Genomic DNA, 16,778 nt, shown 5'->3' on the forward strand with positions numbered 1-16,778 from the left:
TCTTTGTTTGAACACAATAAAGTTAATGCTGTGTCAGCTGCATGTCTTATGGCATTTATCTATATTAAAGCACCTCTAAAATATTGACATTCAAAATGTTTTTTGAAGCATGTTAACAATTAAGTAGGTAGTCTTTGTTTCAGCCGCTGTTGCTTCTTCTTCTTCTTTATCATTCTCCCGCAAATTGGGACAAATCTCACCAGGGAGTATTTCAATATTTTGAAACCGAGCTGGGAGAACTGATGTGGTTTGAGATTTTAAAATTTCATTTAAATTTGTGTACACTATATAAACTTTTAAGAAGAGATTGTAGCCACTGTGATGCCACCCTTTGGTTTTGGACCCAACATTTTAATGCGTTAGCACCAGCATTTTTACCGCTGTCATGTTAGCTGTTCCGTGCCACAGTTTACAACATTTGGATGAGCACACTTAGCTTGCAAATTGCATCCATAAACCATATTGGTGCTCAGCAGAGACGAACATATCTGCTAACACACATTAGAGCTAAATAACTGCTTGATAACATACATACACAGCCCACAGTTAAATATGTTTGTTGGATGACTCAAATAAAAATGCATCAACATTACAAATATGTCAGAAATATTATGTTCATTACCTTCATTTATTGGGGGTCCTGTCCTGTGGTGGTCGTGGGGTTACACTCAGAGAGAGTTTTGAGTTTTCAGAGTTACATTTCTGCTTGCTTACCTTTGTGTGTTAGTTCCTTTTATTTTACAGTTTAATAGTTCCTTCATTTTGTTTTTCCCCATCTGTGTTTTCTTTATGTTTTTGTCCCTTTTTAAGTTGACTTTTCTGTCTGAGTTTGCTAGTTATCATTTCTTGATTCCTGTTAAACTAACTGCTGGTTAGTTGTCTTCTGTGTCTTGTATCTGCTTTTCTTTCCTCCCCTGTGATTGAGATGATGCCACGGTGTCTTGTTTCCCCCGGCTGTGTGTAAACCCAATTAGCCCTCAGTGTGTGAGTTCATATAGTCCTGTTGTTCCTCTGTTCAGTACCTCAGCGTATGTTAATCTTTCATCCTGTTGCTTCACCTCATGTTTGTTTTTTTAATAGATGGATTTTACAGGCTGATTTATGTTTTGGACATCTAATAAAGGGCTGTTTTTTTTGCTATTGTAGTTTGGGGTTTTGTTGTTCTTTAAGCGTGCCTGCACACATTTGAGTTCCCAATCTCTGCATTACATGACAGTTGGGGTCTAGCAGACATCTAGAGGAACTGTTAATTAAAGTGGCCATGCCCCTACCTCTAGTATCCAGGTGGATGAGCTATAAATTAAAAATTCATCCCTCGTAAATATCATGAACTATTCATAGTGATGGAAACAATAGACTGTAAAAATGATTGTAAGGCACTAAATTTGTGCATTGTAACATGGGAGTCTATGGGCATTGACATGCATTGGGAGCCTGCTTCAAGTGGCCACAACAGGAACTGCAGTTTTGTGCTTGCTCTGCTTTAACTTCCTTTTTTCAAGTCTCTTGTACATTAATCAAAATTTTAAAAGGAGCACTTGTATGGTACTAACTGAACCTTAAGTGGTTAAATATTTTCACAAAAATGTCAGCTGTCCAAGGATGGGTAGTTTCCAATTTTTACATTTCTTTTTTTTCAAGGATGATGCATGTTTTTATTAATTCAACAGTTCATCAAATTAAAAGGAGAATTTGGTAAAGACTCTTCTATTCCAGAGTAAATTGCACTGCCCCTGGAATATTATTTAAACATGGTGGCCTCCAAACTAGATACCTCCACCTTGTGCATGTAAGATGGTGATAATGGATTTTAAAATGTTAGCCATAATGGTCTTTTTCTAGAATAATTCAGGCAATTTTCTCTTTCATTTGACATTTAAACCTTTTTATTTTTTTTCCAGTGGATGATGGCTTATCAAAGGGAGAGGAGACAGGAAATAGAAATGTGTTCATGCCAGGATGACTGATGATAGTAACTACAAGTAGCGACGATATGCTCCACATCGAAATCTGTCTGCGTTTGAGGAAAGTAAGCTACAATAAAAATAAGCAAAACTTTCCAGTTCCTGAGTGACAGAGCCTATTAACACAGAGGAGGTCAAATCAAATCAGAACCCGTCAAATTAAAAGTAGCATGTCAACAGAGAAATGCCCCAGCAAGCCATACCCTGCTGTGAATTCACAATGCAACAAATTGGCCGGATGATTGGCTATTAAGAATATTCCAAATTAGCTTTCTTTGCATAATATCTATCACAGTGTGAACCTTTCAGCATAATGGAGCAAAGTAAGGTGAAAACTGAATTGGAGAAGAGGAAAGAATGACTGAAGGCTCAATGACCATTTCAACTTTCATTTAAATCTGACCTTTTTCATCATGTCCATTGAGAAGAAGAGGATTTTTGTGCAAATAGTGCGTATAAATTTATGAGCATGCAGAACTAACCCCCGGATTTTGGTTTTAAAGAGCGGGGATCTAATAAACATTTTAAACTAACATAGAGCCGAGGGTCTGTTTGACTAATTTCACACGATCATAAGCTCATTCTGCATTCGTGGATACAGCCAACAATGGCTGACATAGAAGTGCGTAGTACACAAATGATAATGATGTTGTGAATATAGAGATCAAAGTCTTCTCGCTCTGGCGATTAAGTGTCCTAACAAATGCATGTATGAGGACAGCCTTATCACCTAGGACCACACAGAGGCCTTTTCATATCTGTCGCTCTCAGATGGCCAACCTGGGCCTGGCATGCGTAACGCTGCCAAATAAAAAAAAAAAAACACCACAGGCACTGCCTCTGCGGGCAGCCTGGCCTGTTCATTTGACTGATCAAAGAACTCATTCAGACTTTCGCAGTTCGGAAAAAGAAAGTTTAATGCTTATCACTTCAGGACAAGTAGTAGGCGATTAAATCAAGCACGAGAAGGGCAAGTCTGGAAATTTTCTTTGGCTTGTTAAAACTAAACAATGCAAGCTGCCGTTAACTTGTTTACCTCAGCTCCAATTCTGGCCCTAAAACATCTTCTGTGCATATTTGTTGTAAACTCGGGAAATTGTTGTTTTTATTAGTGCACAATAAGAGTGCTACAGCTTGATATAAGTATCGGTACGCTTCATCTTAATATTGCGTTCCACCTAGTTTGTTTTCCTTTTTACATAGTTTGATGAATTGGTTTGACCCCTTGTTAGAGCATCTCTGGAGGTTTATAAATGTTCTAAACCAGTGTGATTAAGATCGCCTTCAGTCATTACACTAATGGACATGCATTTTAATTAATGGCATCCTCATTTGCATCACATGTTAATTATCTAAATCATTTTGTCTCATCTGTTCATTGTAATTAGTACCTATCAGCAGCTTCACTGAGTCACTGCATTTCTGAGAGATAACCCGGCTCTTCCTGCACTTACTGAAGATATATGTGGTTAGCTAGAAAATAAGTTATGAGGTTGTGGTAAGATGAAATAAAAACAACTATAATATATCTATTATAACATAGAAGTTCATTTTACACAGCATATAATTCATACCTTGTATAGGCTATGAAGTGTACCGTCTAAAGGTTCGTTAACACACAACTGTTTTTGCTCGCTTTCTTTTCAGTTCGGTTTATGTGCTGTTGTCATATAAATATCTTGAAACGATAGCTCAGAGAGGGGCTCATTGTCTCGTTTTGATCTCAAAGCTTCCCGCAGCTAAAATTTCAGTCTGCTCTGGAAGGGCACTGTATATAACAAGTCTGGTATTGTGTTGCAGCAACATGTCAGTTTACTCACACAGACTCACAACAAATGTGGAAAACATTTTAGGAAATAAACTTTTTTTTGCTTTCTTGAAGAAATTTCGATGACACCACGATGAATTGGGATGTCACCAGAACTGGTATTTACCTTCCTTTAACTTTTTTCAATAGAAATTCTGAAAACACAATGGCACTTGTATTTTTTAATACTGTAGGCAGTGAAGGTTACAGCTCTTCTGAACAGGCGGAGGCAGCATACACCTACAAGTTTTCTAGTCTTATGGCCACAAATGCAACTCTCGCAGTAGCTCTGTCCTTGACGTGGGTAAGAAAGGTAGAGTCAGGCATGGAGGGATGATGTGGGTGACCAAGGGATGATAATTGATAAAATGAGGTGATATTTAAGCGATTATGTCGTGATTTTCAGACCAAGGGATTAAATTCAGCAAAGCACCTAAAAGACCAGCATCCAGATCTGTTCTTCGTGAAGCAATATCGTCATAAATTATCCACCTCATTCTGTCCTAAAGTACATGGTACCTAAAAATATACTTTTTTTGTGAAAGCTGGCACTGCCAAAAAATCAGCCATGTTTCATGGGCAAAAAAGTTTGTAATGACTAACATTGCAAAAATACTAGCACAAATGAACCTTATGCCTCATATTAACAGTAATGTGCAATCAACAACCCTTCTAACATTTTAGTCTGTGAGCTCTCGACAAAATTAAATGTAAACATTTTTAATAAACAGCATGTCGGTGAGTTAAAACAACTTTTTAACAAAGGAACTGAGAATTCTGTAAATCTACTTCTGTTAATATTATATTATTTCTGAGGTTTACAGATGATATTTTACTGTTTAATCCTTCAAAAGAAAAAGAAAAGGCAACAAAAATTATGGACAAGACAATATACTGATCCTGACAATATTCATCAGACAAACACACATTAATGCTGAAGATAATGTCCCAAATACTAAACTGATCCTTAGAGGAAGTGAAGGAACCTTAGAGGAACCTTTTCAACTTTTTATTACTTTTGTATAGTTTTAAACTGATTTGCCTAAAATGAGACAAAACACAAACGAGGCTCATGTTTGACTGAAATCATTCTTAAAAAGTTTTTTATGGATATGGTGATAACAATGTTGAAAGTGATGCGTTCCAACAAAATGTCTTATTGTAATCACTTTACATCTTTAGCTGATTTCAATTCTTGTATTATTTTTACTAGGTCATTACTTTTATTTTTAATGCACGAAAGCACAAGAGCATGACGATAAAGTCCTGAATCCAAGACAGAAACAACTATATACTGCTAACTTGCGTTAGACAACATGCTAACACAAAGCTAGCCAACAACCCAGAGTGATGCTAAAGCTGACCCCAACCCAGCACCCAGATCCTGATCTTCAGCAGCTAACAAAAGCTATGATGAGCAGTCTGACTTGCAGCACTGCAGTGCAATCATTGTGCGATGACCTTAAAGTCTCTTTGGTCCTGATTTCATCTTTACTGTACGTTGTTTTTTGTGTTCATGCATAAACATAAAAAAGACTGTATGTATGCCCTCATTAGGATAGGATTATGTGTCGGCATTTGGGACTGTAGCCTCAGGTTTATACTGTTACAATTATGTGACTGCATTTCAGGTCATTTTACAGAGCAATGCAAAATACAACGAGTAGTGTAGTGAGCTGCTCTGGGATTGAATTAATCAATGTAATGGTTTCTTTTAAGGAAAAATAATGAACAATGTGTAATGATGACATTAATTGTGAGTAACAATGTAAGCATGAATTCTTCTAGTCACTGTAAAAGAACAACAACAACAACAACAAAAAACTGTAACTGTAAAGCCTGGTATAGCTTGTTTCTTGGCCTGAACCACAAACTCCTTTGGTTCTATTGGTGAAAGGTTTCACCCACAAAAGGGTTAAATCACATTACATTTCTCACATGGCCACAAAAAACGATCAATGAATTAATTTGACCACAAATGTCAAGGAGCTGTTAGCTACATGGCACCTTTTCTTGTAGAAATACCGTCATGAAAGAGGACGACTCTCCTCAAACTCTTTCCAGTCATTTATTCTGTATCCCAGTGCAGCCAATCACAAAATGAAGTCGTCGTCGTTAGACTGTCTGCTACATTAATGTTGCCAGCTGACTTCGCAATCAATAATGATTTGATCAGTTGAGTACAGAAGCAGAGCAATTACTGCTTACCTCGGTTAACAGGTGGCGTTGATAAGCTGAAATCAATCATTATTTTATTTTTGACTTAAGAAAATTACAGAAAATGGAGAACAGCTATATTGAAGTGAAACCCAACACGGGTGACTGTGGAGGGCGAGAAGAACAGATGGAACGAGCAGGGAGCGAGGAGAAAGGAAAACCGATTCTGCTATGTTCCAGCTGTTCCAGTGTTTCAGTGAGGTGACACCAGGCCTTATTAATGTTTTTTAAGAATAATGTCCAGATTTTTAAGATGGAATATACTGAAAGGATAACACGGGAGTCAAGAGACACTGGCTGCAGAACCTCACTATGTGAGACTGACAGAAAAACTCTTCAGTAAGACATTTTATTGAACAACAGAAAGAAATATGTTCTTACCTGAGAGTAAACATCTCCACAGGAGAGTAGGCTGACACAGTGATAAAAGCAGAGCCAGTTTCCCTCTGCCTCATGGGTGTGGCTGGCACCAAGACCATAAAGTTATTATCCAGCCTGTGTTCAGCAAGAGGTGGCTCAGTGGGGTTCTGGTAGAGCCTTACACCGCCAATCCTCCTCAAAGGCGTTGAAGTATAGGAACCAAACAGCCCTTCCTGACTTGTGCGGATGAAATTGTCCTTTCTGGATTCATCTGAGTGGCACCCTGCGTCTGTGGACTGCAGCACGTAGTAGAGCTCCACTGGGGTGCCCTCGGACACTTCGTGATTCCTCTGGCGTCCTGGCACGACGCTAGGTGGGCTGAACCAGCTGGCCAGTGGCTCCAGCTCAGCCACACACAGTCCCAGCTCCCCCCTCAGCTGGCAAGTACCACGTACCTCCTGGGTTTCATGGAAAGCAAACATGTGCACACAGGGCAGCTTGTCGATGGCACTGTAGTCATCCCAGTCCCTGCCTGCAACATAGAACAACACCTGGACTTTGGGCTTGGTCAAGTGAATTCGGGAATTCATGATAAAGGTCTGCACCTTCCAGTTAAAGGTAAAAAGAGAAGAGGCAGGAAAGGTCCCCGGGCTCTGCAGGAGCTCTAAGGGGACAGGCTGCTCCACAGAGAGGGGCCCATAGCTGGCGTTCACAGAGGGCAAACTTCTGGCCTGGTAGATGAAGAAGGGCTCGGTCCGCGACACCAGGGTAGAGTTCCTCATGAAGTCCTGGTTGGCCTCCTTCAGGAAAAATCCCAAGTCAGCATTGAGGAGCTGATAGTTGACAGGCAGGTACGTGGGGATAGAGGAATATCTCTGCAACCCCTCTAAGACTCGACAGTCGGTTACTAAAACACAGAAGAGAAAAGCCAGTCAGTGTAGTCTTATAATAGAAGTGCTTTTATAACCTATTTCACCAAGATGATGTAGAAAGACACAAATAAAGCCAAAACAGAAACTAGAAGGAGCATTTTGAACGTGCAAGAAAAGTGTTGTAACTACACATATCTCTGATGGATCACATACACTAAGTCAAGTAAGGATTCAAGGTCTTCTGAACGAATGAAAGCTTGATCGACTCATTAGTCCAGTATTGTTATTTGACTTCTGACAACATGAATCAGCTGAATAAGTGAATTTCAGTAAATTAAAAAAAGATGTGTTTCTTTCTACTAAATAAGTCAGAGCTGTTAATTGTTCGACTGACACAAAGAGCATGTATCACAGGCAGCAGACACTGAATGAATGCATTTATTGTAAAAGGACATCAGTTACCTCCTTACATGTTTCTTTTCCTTTTTTTTTTAGTACGGTTAATACGTATAAAATCCTCACTGTAAGCCAAGACTCTAAATATTTTCTTCAGACTATAAAGGAAGGATGTCTCAGGAAAGTTTTAATAGAAAAAATGGACACTAGGAGTACTGTTCATTTAATGAGGTGTAAGAAATCTTCACATTTATTTCAACAAAGTCATTATTTTGACTCTAAAGACTAGTAGGTGGTTCATATTCATGTGTTTTAAAGGGTCTGAATCCTGTGATCTTTTATATGAATAAAAACAGATTTAGATTAATACAAAAAGATGACTTCATTGAATTTACAGTGCCGTATTTTTTGTATGACAGAGCGTGAGCTTTTGTGCCATTTAAAGTCTCTTAGTCTTCTCCATAGTGTGTATTGTTGGCATTTGGCAGTGGAATGACTTTAGATTGCTGTAAGAATGAAATGCTTGTGTGCTGTAATTGTATTTTAAAAAGCCTGAAAAAGGACAAGGAGATTTAGACATCTGAGAAGATTATCGAGACAGAGATTTTCTCTGCAACATGTTAGAACTAGTGCTGAAACAATGAAGCAATTAACCAGTAATGAGAAATAATAATGAGGCAGAATTTTTGCAGTTAATTAATAAGTATACCCTTCTGGCCCCCAAGCTCTAAATGTATGCACTAAATTTATATATTTATATTCCTGAATTTTGCTGCAATTATACCACTAGAAACCCCACATTATCTGTGCGCTTTAATTAGAAATGTGCAGCATCGAATTATCCATTTATCAGTATAACATAGCCTATGAGGTTCAATATAAAATCAGTTAAAATGTAATTATAATTACAATTAAAACCAGCTTTCTAAATCACAAGAAGTCCATAGAGACTGACAATACTGTTCTTATAACCCGAGGAACTTCACAGAACACATAAAGAAGGTTTTAATGACAACAAGCGTGTGCTTTGACCTTCTTCTCCAGAGCAATCGGCTACATGATTACACTTCCTTAGTACACTTTCATCCTCATGCTGGCTGCTGGAGGATTTCTTTCCTCTGATCACCCTTGTAAATCAAACGTCCCAGCAGGTTACAAATCAGACAAGGATTTGGACTTCACGGTGCTCCTGCCGGCCTTAATGTTGCTCTCCTACCGTTGGATGGAGAGAAGCAGTCAGTGTCCAAACCTCAAACCATGCAGAAATGGTCCCACTTAAAGAATCACTTTGTAAAGACTCGGTCTTTACAGCAGGAAACACAGATTTCTGAGCTGCAGAACAACACTGGGCAATTTGTGTTTTTCCTGACCAAGCAGGAGCTTTGTGTCAACTGCTGGCATGAAGCGTTGTTGTATACGTGCCATCACACTGCTGGCAGAAGAAAAGCTTTATAGCCCAGTCAGTGACCGATTCATTCTCTGGTTCCTGGGAAGCAACATTACTCTCACTCTCCTGACTGAGCCCTCATGTGTCAGAGAAGGTGAGAGCAAAGAGCTCTCTGCATTGAGCACCTCTCCTCGCACCATGTTGAAATGTGACTTAATGCTTTCACTGCTGGTACAAAGACATGTAGGCGACTCATCTGTGTGCTTTTATATACGAATGAAGAAAAAACAATCTGGAAAAAACTATTTCCAGCCAAGAAATTTAAATTTCATTTAAAATTTTCCAAAACATGCTGTACAAACTGTATTAAATACACAATCAATCCTCAAATGTGGAAAGATTTGATGTTTTTATTTTAGTATTTTACATTTTTTTATTATTTAAAATATTTTATTTTTATTTTATTTATTTTAAATGTTCCCTTCATTTTTTAAAATGATCATTTTATAATCATGTCTTGCATTATTTCTTCTTTTAAGAGGTTTAGGAGCTAGGTAGTCCCCCTAACCCCCTTTTAATTTTTGAATGCTGAAATAAGAACAGCGTTCTCTGGAAAAGTCATCATCTTAATAGCAGCATATGTTATTCTGCAACAGCCACTCAGTCATAGTCAAAAGAAGGTATACCTGTTAGATTCAAGGTTTACGTGGTGTGGCGGGGTGTGGTCTGCAATCATGCCCCGCCGGCTTTAAAATCTGTACTGGGTCCTGTCCTGTTGGGCTGTGAGCTGCAGACGACTGAGTTGTGTATACAGCAACTGTGTGATAAGTGTAAATAAAATATGCTGAAAAGCATTGTAATGCCATCGGGTCTGCCGTGGTTCTGTTAAACATGGGTTTCCATGACATAATAAAAATATTACATACAAGCCCAGATGAACAACAATATTACCTTAAATCTAAGTCAAAATGCAGAGGCAGTGAAAACCTAAGCACAGCCATGACAGTGTTTGTTTTTCATGCACTTTAGTTTTTAATTAAATTATACATTTTTACTTCTATCAGTGAAGAGCAATGATAAGGATTTCATATGCTTCCAAACCTTTACTGCCATATAAATAAAAAAAATTACCCTTGGCCATGACTGTACACCCCATGATTCAATTAATCGTAGAACTACATTTAGAAACTTCACTTGAAGCGTTGGCCTCAGTCAGTCTCTCATATGATTATACAGACGTCTCCGTCCGCTCTTCTTTACAACCTTACTTCAGCTCAGTGACGTTTGCAGGCATTTATACACAGCTCTCTTAAAGTCCTCCAACAGCATTTCAGCTGTGTTGACGTCTAACTTTAATTATTTTATTTTTCAGTCATCTTGGTCTAGATTTGCTGCTGTGCTTGGGATCGTTGTTCTGTCTCATGTCCGATTAGGGTGATGGCTCTGATCAAGACTGTTGGTTAAAACTAATTTATCAAGTAATAACCTTGTTCTTCTGGAGCTTCAGCCTCTTTAGACTTTGACTCTTCTCTAAGCACCTTGGAGGTAGGTGAAGAAGCCAGAAATCTTTATTGTGTTTCTACAATAGCATTCAAATCTCCTCAAATGTTAGTTGTCAAACATATGGCCTCACATTTGGCTCTACAATACTTTGGTATACACAGGATTACATTTTCAAGACTCCATTTTCATCTTGTCTGTCCAAAGGACATTGTCTAATGGTTAGATCAGATGCAGCTTTGTTAGCCTAAACCATGCTGCTGGGCTCTCTTCTGTGGGGTGATCGTGGCTCAAGAGTTGGGCGTTCGCCTTGTTGAGGTTGCTGGTTCGAGCCCCGGCTTGGACGTTGTGTCCTTGGGCAAGACACTTCACCTGTTGCCTACTGGAGGTGGTCAGAGGGCCCGGTGGCGCCAGTGTCTGGCAGCCTCGCCTCTGTCAGTGCGCCCCAGGGTGGCTGTGGCTACAATGTAGCTTACCATCACCAGTGTGTGAATGGGTGGATGACTGGATATGTAAAGTGTTTTGGGTCCTTAGGGACTAGTAAAGCGCTATATAAATACAGGGCATTTACCATTCTGTAACCCTTACAAACAAGCTATAATTGGTCAGTTTTTTTCTAATCGCACTCTGATAAATGTAACATTTACATGTAGAGCCTCTTGGTTTTTTTGACAGTTTCTCTGAGTATTGCACAGTCTGACCTTGGGGTGAATTTGCTGGGATGTCCCCTCCTGGGACAGATTGGCAGGTGTCTTGAATTCTTTCCACTTGTGAATAATCTTTATCACTGTAGGATGATGGACTTTAAATTGTTTGGAAATGGCCTTAAAACACTTCCCAGATTGATTGGCAGCAACAATTGCTGCTGACGTCGCTCCGTCTTGGCATTGTTTTAACACACACCTGAACGCTTCAGAGCAGCAAAATGTCAAAACTTCAACTTTGATAGAGATAATCATGCTTGTTAATTAAGTGCCTTTATCAGAATCTGGATGCTATTTCCCCCCTTAAATCATATGGAAGCAGTAAGTGTGTGTTGTTCTTCTGAGATTGTCTTTACCTATTTCAAAAAAGCACCAGCTTGTTCTTTTTCTTTGTTTAGTTTTTTTTTTATATCCTCATACATAAAAAAGAAATTTGAAAAAGGGTCGACTTTCTTTAAAGCATGACAATAAAATGTCCCAGTTTCAAATATTGATCTATTTTCTCTGTTCTTTTTTTTGTGTTAAATACAGGGTTTCATTTGAACAATATTGAATTTGGTTTTATTTACATTTAATATAGCACTGCAGGTCTTTTGGGGAAAAGGGTACTAAAGGTTAAGTGATTCAGTTAATCTTCAGTAAGGCTGCTCTTGGTAATGCCAGACAAGATGGATCATTATTACAAGCAAATTACAAGTAGAAGAGCCTCTGAATAAAATGATATAACGCGTTAAAAAAAGAAAGCTTTAAACAACTGAGCAAGCTTACCAAGACTTCTGTATGATTAAAAACAAAGACTTCTGCATTAACTAAATTAGTTAGTCTGGTGGAGAGGATGAAATAGGACATAAAATTATGGAAATGAAATAAAATCTAGGACCTTTGTATATCTGCATCAAACACTCGAGATCAGTCGCGTGCCACATGTAGGGTAACATCTTTGTTAAACCACGACTGTTTGCAGTGCTTATGCTATGTCACCCTGTGTAAACATAAGCATGCAAACCTTGTTTAGGACCGGTGCCTGAAAACTGACAATGAATTCATAAACTGGAAAATAATTCTACCTCAAGCCAAATAAAGTCTGTAAATCTCTAACCCAAATCCAAAATAATGAGAATCAGCAAGCCTGTGTCATGGATCGGAATTAATAAATCATACAAAGCTATTTTAAGATGAATCACTCACTCCTTTGTTCCAGGGAGGAGAAATTGAACAGTACAACCCTACTCAAACTCTAGTAGTGCTTTGTTTTTTTGTGCAGCAGGGATTTGACTCAGATATCTGGACCCTGAGAGAACATTGCTTAAGGCACTGCCTTTTAAACAAAGTAATTCTTTTGGAGTCTGTGTGGGCCCTCTCCAAGCTGCAGCTCCTTCTGTCACCAACTTTCCACCCACTATTTCCCCACTTTGCAACAGAGGCTAGACTTGATACAGCAATATATAGTGTAGCAGGTACTGCAGTTCCAGTGGAGTAAACGTTCCACATTCAAAATTCAGAGGAAATCTTTTAGCGAACTTTTTATCAGCTAAATCTCTGAGAACCCAACAAAAGCAGGAACTTCAAAAAACCTTTAATTTAAAAAAAAAAATCATTCATAATTATTAGCACAGCATGCCAACTTTTTCTGGAAAGACAACTGCATAACTGAGCTGGTTGTATCTAACAGCCTGCCGCCTTTCAAAGGTTAATGGCTCAGTCCACTTTTGCAGTCACACAGATGAAAACAGTCCATAAGTGTCAAACTACACTGATGTTGATTGTGAGGATGTCGGGCTAACTTCGTCAATTCAATCAATTCGTTTAAAAGAGTCGCTTCTAACGGACCAGCGTAACCATTTAGCTTGCTAGTAAATGCTAACCATGAATTGGAGGTTCATCATCAACATTTCAGACAAGCCGAGCTCATAAAGTGCAACCATTATTTTCAACGCTACGCAATACAAGAATTGCACAATATTACAATTTTAAGATGCTTATCACGCGCAATCATTCTCAAGTAACTTTAAAAAAAAATGATTGGTTTCTCTCACTGTTTTGATGAGTTTTGCTGATGGAAATAAACCCTTAAGCAGCATCAGAAAACTCAATTCTCCCTCTATTAAGGACAGGCAATCAGTGTTGACGTGACAGCAGGATTAATATCTTAGGGTTTTTATTTTTTAGAAGTTTAATCCCCCCGCTGGATTTTGGCTTCAGCTTTTAAAACTTCTATTATTCTTCCTCTATTTTGTGACAGTCACAGGAAGCACTACAAATGAACTTTAATAAACCTTTAAAAAAAGAAGACTCCAGTAAGGTCTTCTTTAATGGTTTTTATGTCATGAAGTGGAGTAATACTATAACCCTGACTCGGTGAGTAGGCCACAGAAAGAGTAATTTCCACATTTTCCAGCTTTTGGTCAGAAGAAAAAAAAAACTGAATGGAAATAATGTTGTAAAACATTACAGTAAAAGCTTCACACATTAATTACAGCGTGCTCTCGCTATTAGAGTATCAGTACTGTGACTGCGCTCCTGGAATTGTTATGTTGATGCAGAAAGACATAAAATTTGCAAATCATCTTTCTTTCTTCTTTCTCCAGGTTGGGGGTAAGAGAGATACGCACAAGTTTCAGTGGGTGGAAAAAATGCAAAGACAAAGAAAAATCATGATAATTCAACTGAGAAAAATGTCTATTTCAGCACACACTTCATGATCCACATCATTTATAATTAAATTTCCCCATTGTGTGGCATTAAATTGTAAAAGGATTGCCCACATTATGCTGAGACAGAGTGCCTTCTAAATTCTAATGTCTGAATCCCTTTTTTCTCTTCGAGTTTTTAATTGGAAATTATAAAAGCACCTTTTGTCTGCTCGTGAGTAGGTGATCAGGTTCTAGGTACGCATAGCTTTGGTGATGACAATCCTCCTCTGTACGCGAGTTAGTTAACCTCTTTCATCCTGCCTGGATTTTAAAAAATAAACCAAAACTTTAGCAATAATTTTGAGCAAAATGCGACTAAAAATCCATCAAATTGAAGATTTATTTATTCAATTAATGAATCCTCAAGGCTTGGTATAAACTTAATGTTGGACAAAAATCCTTAATTCACTCATAGGAAAATGATTAATCATCTTTGAACTGGTCTACTTCCTGTACAATCTAGTTTCTGAGGCAGTGAGCGACACACGGCATGTGGTAGCTTTCCAAAAAACCTTTAGTTCCAGTTGCTTTGGCTGTCACTTATCTGATGCCACTCTTGCACTTACAGTCACCTTACGTTCCTAGTTTCTAAGGTGACCAGTGGAAAGGGTTTTTCTCTCTGCATGGCTGTGCAGAGGTAAGAAACCAGGTCCCAGATGAGCTCTAACTAGCCAAGCAGCACCCTGCCTATACCTCGCCTCATACAAACTCACTCATCCTTCCACTGGGGCTCATGCTAGGATATGTAGAGCCGGAATAGGAGTAGCGGAGCGGAGAGCAGCTTTCACACTCGCAGAGACTGAGAAAATGAAGAGCCACAATAGAGGGCACCAGAAAAGGTGAGGCCATGTCCCTGCTGCCCACTTCTGGCTGTAATAATATGGGTGGACATAGCAGTGAATGGCTGCCTGGATGCCTGGCCTTGCTTGTATTTCGGCTTCGTCAAACATGTCAAGAAGAAAAAGAAATAAGAAGCAAGGACAGAAAGCTTCAGAAATACTGAACAACAGTGAATAGAGCAACAGAGAAGTTGGTGTTACTGTGCTTGCGTTTTAATCATCCCTCACACAAGAGTGAAATACAAAAGGGTTTCTGGTGCTGGTGGCCTTCATGTGGTTTTCCACAAAAAAACAAATGAACAAAAAACAGTAAATCACATCACAAAAACGAGCGGTTGTCGAGGCTTAAGATTACACTCTCCCTGACCCTCGCTGTGACCCTGAATCATTCCTGGACTTTGCCCTGAATGCCAAACAGGACAGTCTTAAATATGAGGGATGAGAGAAAGCTCTCTAGTCCCATTGAATTACCCACATCATATTTCTCACCATGTTCAATTAATAAGGCTTATTGAATTTGTGACCATGCGTCAAGAATAATAAATACAATATTTCCTTCGAGGATCATTTGCAGATGATTTATGCTTTTGAGCCGCTACGAAATTCAAGAAAGAGGGACTGGAAGAAGAATCAATATATGACACAGTATGGTATTACTCCATGTCAGCCTCCATAGAAAAGAAATCATTCAGGCAGAGGTCTGTGGAGACTACTGAGCTGGTAAGCAAGAGACATGGGGTAGGGAGGTATGGAGACCGCGGAAAGTTTGGGAATCTTCACAGGGACGATGCTGTGCAGGTGAGTCTTCTTTATCTCGGACACAAGCTGTTTCATTCCACAATAATTATTCCTGATTAAGGGTCAGTTTAAATTAGCGAATGCGTATTGTGTGTGTCCTGCCAGCTTACTGAGCTTGATCAGTTGGGGATGTTTGTTGCCACTCCTCTAATGGATGGCCACATTTAAGACGCTAAGAGCTAATAAAGAGTAATGGGCCTGTGGCTTCACTGGGGAGGAGGATGAGCTATTTTGAGTTCATGAGAGAAAGCCTCATCTTGGGGATTAAAGAGTATTGACCGATGAAGAGTAAACACTGCAATGCCGTGCCCGCTGGCCTATTTGGTAAAGTTGTGGATGGAAGAGATGAACCCAAATAGGTCGTGCTGCTAGTGGCTGGGAAGGTCAGTGGGGATGTCATTAAAGGATGCTGAGAAGGGCCTCCAGGTGCTGCGAGCAGGTCTGATACGTCTGGAATAGTCCTATCACAGCAGGAGAGTGCAAATTTGAGTGGCAAGAACTCTGAGTATCCCAGGCATCCGGCAGGCAGCAAACAGCACCTCCTTTGTGCAATCCAGTGCACATGGTGCAAGGGGAAAGGGGCTGAGAGCTTTTGGCTTTGGTTGGGGGGATGAGACAAGTGCACATCTGTGTGCCAATCAGTATTCCCTCCGGAGTTCTCCGAAACATAAACTGGGGTCCTTAATGAATCTTTCCCCCTCACACGGGCCTTTATTGCGGAGCGATATCGTAAATCAGGCTAACTACAGAGGCACTCACAGGGAAGAGTCAGTCGGCTTCTTTGTGAGTGGGGAGGAACATCTAATGTTGAGGTAGAAAAACAAGCGGACACAAATCCAACAAAGACTTTCTGGCCAGCAACTGAAGATAGCACAGCGAGGGTAAAAGTGATACAGCAATTACACAGCAAATAGGACTGGGCACAATTAGCCGAGTGATTTTTTTACTCCAGGCAGAATTTCCTCTCAAAGTGTGATCATGTTAACACTGCACCAAATCAGGCGACCAAAGAAAAGCCAATTAATGGAATTTTCCACACAAGCAATGGTGATTGATTATGGGTGTTGACGCCTGTCTGTGATACTGCAGTATGAAAATGAAGTACTATGCCTCTTTGATGAGTGGGAGGAATGAGAGGCTGCCTCTGTTAAAAAAAAAAATAAAAAAAAAAGGAAAATGATAGTTGGTGAGAATCAAGCCAAAACACGCTTTTCACCTCTCAGGGTTAAGATATATCAATA

The 16,778-nt window shown here is 39.3% G+C and overlaps 1 protein-coding gene across 1 annotated transcript in view; it reads right to left on the reverse strand.

Annotated features, from left to right (window-relative positions):
- The window catches only part of si:dkeyp-14d3.1 (transmembrane protein 132C), a 179,963-nt gene that overhangs the window by 147,063 nt on the left and 16,122 nt on the right, over window positions 1–16,778 (reverse strand). The window contains exon 2 of the mRNA XM_026188667.2: window positions 6,370–7,255. Within this exon, the coding sequence (XP_026044452.1) occupies window positions 6,370–7,255 (886 nt within the window). The remainder of the gene's footprint in view (window positions 1–6,369; window positions 7,256–16,778) is intronic.

The sequence above is a fragment of the Astatotilapia calliptera genome, chromosome 12, assembly GCF_964374335.1.
Source record: "Astatotilapia calliptera chromosome 12, fAstCal68.1, whole genome shotgun sequence".
Classification (NCBI taxonomy): Eukaryota; Metazoa; Chordata; class Actinopteri; order Cichliformes; family Cichlidae; genus Astatotilapia; species Astatotilapia calliptera.